Here is a 6,542-nt window from a genome sequence, read left to right on the forward strand (position 1 = left end):
CTGGCCGCTGCCCTGAGCGGGGCTGCCCCGCCGGCCGGGATTTGGCTGAGCTGCGGCGGTAAATACACTGATGCTATTAGAGCCCAAGCCGCTCCCTGTAATCCAGCTACTGCACCGTGGGGCCGGGGAGCCGGGGCCAAGGTCCCAGCAAAGGCGAGGGCACCCTCCCAGCCCTGCCCTTGCCTGCATTTCTTGGGCCAGCCAGAAGACGCCGTGGTGGTGTCCTGGTCACAGCTTTCTCTTCTGGTAACAGTTTCGTTTCTAGTCCCCGGGGTCAGAGGAACTGCGAGCCCACAATCAGGCAGGGGAAGGCCACTTGCTTACTTACCCTTTGACTTCAGGCAAGTTGCTGAAGTAATCTACACCTCAGCGTGATCATCTGTAAAACAGAGCCATTAACAGAAAATGAAATAAAAACCTCAAATGAAAGTGTCCTTTAATAGCAAACAACTATCAGGACAGGTGGAACTGATTTTTTTTTGTTATTTCTTTATAATATTTGCCCCGCTTGGTAAAAGAAGCGTTGGGCATCAAAGCTGAGATTAGTTCTGCGTTTAAGTAGACAAGCAATAGTCCAAAAACTTAAGCTGTCAGCACCTATGGTTTTTTGCACACTGGTTTCGTGCTAAACAAGCCCTTGAGCAATGCCAGATTTCCCCTGGATAGAGAGCAGGACACTGTCATTAGGAGAACACAAGGCTTGAGAAGATGCATCGGCTTATGGCCCTAAAAACCAGCAGCCTCTATCCATCTGCAAAACAAGGTCCCCAGCCGAAGAAAAGGGTGAGCCTCATTCATGCTTCTCTCCTTACACTTGCCCCTTGAGTTTTAATGTGGTTACGTGCCCTGTAAGACTATGACAGCTTGTAACCTTCACATAGGCCACTGAACAACACAGTACTCAAGTACCCAAGCCTTTCCCTTTCAGCCTTTGCAGACTTGGGGTGGACATCTTAGAGGTTAAAAAGATGGGAAAAAAATTATAGTCCACTAAGGTCCCCAGCTACATTGCATTTTCCTTTTTCACTGCATTTTTCAGAGCGAAGAAGTCTTTAACTTTTAGTAATATTTAAGTGCTTGCTTTATTTAAGCAGGCAACAACTGAAAAAAGTTCTTATTCCTTTTTATTTTGGTAGGTAAAAGATACCCTTCTTTAGTTTTTGGGACACCCAAATCATCCAAGAGTATTATTGGGAAAAGCGGTCCCCTCTGGCAATACATACTGGATCACTCGTTGCGGGAACATCCAATTCTAAAGAAGCTGCGACTGGTCAGTATTTTATCCCCCAATGCAGGTTTTTCGTTGAGTGCTGTTACTGTTCCTCTAGGACCTTTCAGGATTGCCGACACCTTGTCCTGGACTGCTGGACTTTGTGATATTCCTTCCTCCATCTTATTTGCATAGACATTAGAATTTGTTTTGAACTGGTAATACCCAGTCTATTCAATGTTCAGGGCTCCCAAATGAGTATTTAATAGTATTGGCACACGGTTTAGACATGTCTTTTTATCCATGGCTCCCAAGCCCACGTGTTTGGGCTGCACTTGATTTTGACTTGAACAGATGACTTGTGTTCATTTTACTTGGCATATAAGGAAGCTGTAGCTCAGAGAGGTGATGTCCCCCAGCAGGCTCCAAGTGCCAGAGCTCAGAACAGACCTCTCGACTCAGGATTGAGTCATTTCAAGTGAGGCAAACTAGTCCTGTATAAAAACAATTAAATGTTAAGTATTGGAGCTGGTTGGTTAGAATGACCCCTAGAGGAAGACAGGAAATGGGAGGACTGTCCTCTCCATTCAACTGCCACAGCACAGCCCTGCTTCTCCTGCTGCCCCCTCCTCAGTGCCAGGGGCCTTCCCAGCCTGGCACTGGCACAGCTCCTCCAGCTCTGCGCTCTGCAGCCAGAACCACATGGTCTGACCTTTGGCAACAGACTTTAACCTAGCAGTTCATAAAACCATCCTACATGTCTTGGAAGAATAAGAGCATAAGTACAAAGGTTGTAATTTTTTTTAAGTGCATCTGTTTATATAAATTCAAAAAAATAAAGAACTTAACACAGTCAGGGTTCCACTATAGCTCTTCATCAGTTATAACTATTGCCGAGTTTGCCCCAGCCGTGGTAACTTTGGGGCATATTACTGCTTTGAATGATTAGCCACTGCTTATGACGCACATCCTGCCCTCCTTAGTTACTGTTAAATTCAAACCAACTTCTGGCTCATAGATCAAGCAAAAGCCATCTAAAATGAGAAAGGTAAGAGTATCTGTTTTTCCTGGAGTTTCTCCATTTTGGTTTTTTTTTTTCTCTAGGATATTGTTTTGGAAGCTTTGGGGTTTGTTTGTTGTGATGTGTTATTTTTTTCCCTTTTCTAGCTCACTGCTGATCATCCCTGGAGTAAAATGATGGTATCCTGTGACCAGGCTCAGCTTATGGCAAATTTGGTCAAACTCATTAAAGCCAAGAAAGTTATTGAAATAGGTAAGTGTCACTTTGTCCTCTCTGTAGTAGAATAAGGCTCCTGGCTGTGCTTCTTCAAATACAGCCATGTTTACATAAGAAATCTAAACATAGTAAGACACTGCATATCTATCTCGGCAAACAGGTGGGTAAACTACAGTGTGAAAAGTAGTGTCCAATTTGCACTCACTTGCCACTTTGTCCATCTGTGCATGCAGTAATTCTGGCGTCGGCATCAATGTCTTGTCAACTCTGGGGCAATCTGAAAAAATAAGATCAACAGATCACTTGGGTCTCCAGCAGTTGCAGGACAGGGTGTATTCTTTCCTTCCTATATCAGTTTCTCGCCAGGAGGAAATGTTTTGCTGCACAGGCCCTGCATCCCATCCACTTCCCCTGATGCGCCTATACTAGCAGGATGTCCCAAAGCCAGACCGATGCTGAGCAGCCAGGTATGGGTTCCCACCATCTTCATCCTTGGCCTGGCTGTTACGATGCCCTGGTATTTTCCTGTTGGTCCAGTCCCTTTGGCCCAGGATTTAGTTCCACTTTTAAATAAGGGTGCTCCTCAGAGATGCAGGATCAGACCCTGTGTGTCCAGGAGACTTTTGGAAAAATCCAGTGTTAAGCTGTGCTAAAGGATTGATTTAAAACAAACAAACAAAAAGTAAAAATTCCTCCCAACCCACTGTTACATTAAAATGGACAGGAAAATCTTTTGTGTCCATTAACAAATTGCCATCCTTTGGGGTTTTATTCCTGGAGAGCCCTATAGTTCAATACTTTTTTTTTAACCCCCCACAATATGATAAGTGTTGATGACTCTTATGATTTTCTTAGGTGTTTTCACAGGTTATAATACCTTGAATATGGCACTTGTACTGCCAGATAATGGCAGGGTTATTGCCTGTGATATAAATGAGGACTACGTCAAAATTGGAAAGCCACTGTGGAAGGAGGTAAGCAGCATCTCTTCTATTAAATGTTTGGGACAGCTGCATTTGCATGTCAAGGGATTTTGGTATCTTAAGACTTACACATTCACACAGAAGCACTTCTATCATTAAAGGAGGCTGAGACAATTCAATTTGGAAAGACAAATAAGTGTTGTCTGGAACATAGAAATAACAGGAAAAATATCTGAACACCAGTCAGTCCCCGAGTGCAACCTACTAACTGGTTATTTCTTGATCGCTTTCATCAGCTTTTTTTTTTTTCTTTTTTCTCCATTCTAGGCAGGCGTAGAGCATAAAATTGACCTGCGGATTAAGCCAGCAATTCAAACACTTGGTAAGTGATCTAAAATACTTTTTATTTCACTTCCCTAGAAATAGAAGATTAATATAATACTGGCAAAAATCTAAGATCAAATATGCTTGTGGATATGATCCCTTTGCTAACAGTGAGAAAGCTTCTCTTATTAAAAAAAAAAAAATAAAAAAAATCAGAAAACTTCACAACTTTGTAAGTTCACAGTTTTCCTACACGCTAGCAGAGAGGAAGAAAATGCTTGTCCTGTGTGGTGGGCTGTACTTGTCACTCACCTGTCCTGTTCGTCGCCTGGTTTAATCTATAAAGTACTATTGTCAGCTGCTTCTGGAAAAGCTGATTAAAACAGATTAATTAGACAAAGCCCAATTTCTCTCATCCATTGTCCATTCTAAGCAAGTATTTCTTTGTTATAGACAGGAAGAGTTTTCTGAAAGGGCTGAGGTGCAAAAAAAAAAAAAAAAAAAATACACAAGCCAGTATAAAACTTAGGTTATAACAGTTGATTTTTGTCCAGAGGAGTTCAAATTCAGGATGTGCCAAAAGCATGCAAGGCCGCTAGAAAGCAATGACTTTTCCCAATGAGGAAGAGAGAAGATGTGGGGCAGAGGGAATACTAATAAATATTCTGAAAACGCAAGAAATCTGCTAGGAATGGAGGAGGCCGAAGGAGGTTTCCAGCAAAGGTGTTCGATGGATCCACGGATCCATCCCTCCCCTTGTATTACTTCCAAATTCATCCATCCTTTCTAAAGAGGCAAATATTAGCAGTCTGCTAGGATGCACTGTCCTTGAAGTCTGACGAACAGCTTTGTCTAGGCAATGCTTCAGACAAAAATATACTCTGTTGACAGAGGATAAGGGCAAGTGAGAGGGGTGGCAGACAACCTTAGGAAGGCTGCAGTCAGCCCCTCAGCAACTGGCAATTTGGAGTTCTCAGTCAAGAAGTCCATTTAGGAGACCTTAAAACTGAATTCCATTTGCCTTGGCCCAGAGAGGGAATACTTAAGCAACTTTTTGCTGTGATAAAGATCTCTGACAGCGTTTGTTCATGACCTGTATCATGGCCCTTGGTCATCAGTGAGAGATTAGCATTTAGGACCTGTTCATAAATGTGAGAAGAATGCTAATCCACCTAAGAAAACAGTTCTCCTCAGTCAGCTCAAAAAATAGCTGAAGTTGTACAGTGTGTCCAGTTTCAAACTGCTTGACTTATTTTTACGGTACCTTTCAGCAGTCCCAGCTATATCCTGCAGGTTTAGAACTACTCCATGAACTTCCAAGTAGGCAGAACTCAGTAACTGAGTGTTTTATGGCATACATCATGTCTAGATTGGTTTCTGTGGGATAAGCTTTTCCAGTAATTAGTTGTAGAGGAATAGGCTGCCTGGTCAAGGCACCAAAAACATTATTTAATGAGACCTTCGACAGAAATGTATGACTTCCTCCTACACAGCATTAACCAGGGTATAATGACTCACTTTGTTGCTTATCTAGATGAACTGTTAGCCAGTGGAGAAGCGGAAACCTTTGACTTCGCTTTCATTGATGCGGATAAAGAAAGCTGCAACGAGTACTATGAAAAATGTTTGCGCCTCATAAAGAAAGGGGGAATAATAGCTATTGATAATGTAAGTACTGAACTTGTAGTGGCAGTAGCACAGGGAGTTACTGCTTTTGCCTCTGGGAAAGTTAAAAAAAAAAAAAAAACACTCACAGTGAGATTCTAGTAATGTGATTTCTGATCTGCAAGTCGGTTGCCAATTGCAGCATGTTTGTTCCATGTTATACAAGGGAGCATTTTAAAATTCATCATAAATTCCTAAAGTAAGCTATATGGAACACTAACATAAGCAAGGAGTAAAACTCTATAGAAGTAACGCGTTAAATTTATGGTAGTACATAAACAGCCTGGGATAACAAAGTTATCAAATTTTTTTGTAATTTAATACAGAGAATGCTCTGTGTTATTCTGATTTGTCTTGTAGTGCATTTTCTACTATGTACAGTACTTACACAGGATCAAAGGTAGCACTTGTTATCAGTAACTACTACTAAGTTATCAATTAATAACTTTTTTACTTTTTTAACAAAGAATGGTGTTAAACTTCAGGCACCTTCAGGGCTCTGGTGGCAGCTGAATAGGGGCTTTTAAAAATAGCTATGTTTAGAAGCCAAAATAAAAAAAGATGTGATTAATTTGCAGTAGAAGTACAATCAGTCAATTCTGTGGACACCCAATCCCACTTGCTTATGACAGCTCCATGTCAGAGACCATTAGAAATCTGAAATACAATAAATAAAATCAATTTCTAGAAAACACGCAGGACCTTTTCCAAAGCTTCATTTGTGGTCCAGGAAACGTATTCGAACAAAGAGGTGCCTGACATGTCTTTTTTCAATAGGTCCTTTGGAGTGGAAGGGTGTTAAAACCAAGAAAGGATGACTTGGCAACCCAGAGCATCCACCACCTTAATGAGAAGCTTCTCAGAGATGCACGAGTCAATATCAGCATGCTCCCAATGGGGGATGGAGTCACATTAGCATTCAAGTTGTAACTGGAGGAAGCCCAGCAGATGGGAGACAACAAGCAGCATCAAATCATCAGGAAAAATGCAGGCGGAGCAGTATCAAAAATGGTTATTTAACCTATATCTCCACTGGATAGCATAGCCTGGGAAAGTAGACTTTAGGAGCAGCAGGATCCTAAGGGCAGCTAAGTTGAGAAGAGAGACTTATTTTGAGATCTACTATGGTTTCTTACTTTAATTGTAATAAAGCAAGTAAACTTACGAGAAGTTATCCTTGTAA

At 41.7% G+C, this 6,542-nt stretch overlaps 1 protein-coding gene across 1 annotated transcript; it reads left to right on the forward strand.

Moving 5' to 3' along the window:
- Positions 1–720: 720 nt before the first annotated feature.
- On the forward strand, positions 721–6,289 carry COMTD1 (catechol-O-methyltransferase domain containing 1). Its single transcript, XM_009888663.1, has 7 exons — positions 721–763; positions 1,137–1,270; positions 2,378–2,483; positions 3,303–3,421; positions 3,698–3,752; positions 5,229–5,362; positions 6,137–6,289. The coding sequence occupies exons 1-7, from the start codon at positions 721–723 to the stop codon at positions 6,287–6,289; spliced, it is 744 nt and encodes a 247-aa protein (XP_009886965.1).
- The last annotated feature ends 253 nt before the right edge of the window (positions 6,290–6,542 follow it).

The sequence above is a fragment of the Charadrius vociferus genome, unplaced genomic scaffold (assembly GCF_000708025.1).
Source record: "Charadrius vociferus isolate BGI_N301 unplaced genomic scaffold, ASM70802v2 scaffold187, whole genome shotgun sequence".
Taxonomy (NCBI): domain Eukaryota; kingdom Metazoa; phylum Chordata; class Aves; order Charadriiformes; family Charadriidae; genus Charadrius; species Charadrius vociferus.

What these genes read in the sequence shown, in the direction of transcription:
- COMTD1 (XM_009888663.1), top strand. Translation starts at nt 721, where the DNA reads ATGGCCCTAAAAACCAGCAGCCTCTATCCATCTGCAAAACAAG. An exon ending in CAAGAAAGTTATTGAAATAG is followed by an intron (nt 2,484 to 3,302) that starts GTAAGTGTCACT and finishes TGATTTTCTTAG; the next exon opens with GTGTTTTCACAGGTTATAAT. An exon ending in GAAAGCCACTGTGGAAGGAG is followed by an intron (nt 3,422 to 3,697) that starts GTAAGCAGCATC and finishes TCTCCATTCTAG; the next exon opens with GCAGGCGTAGAGCATAAAAT.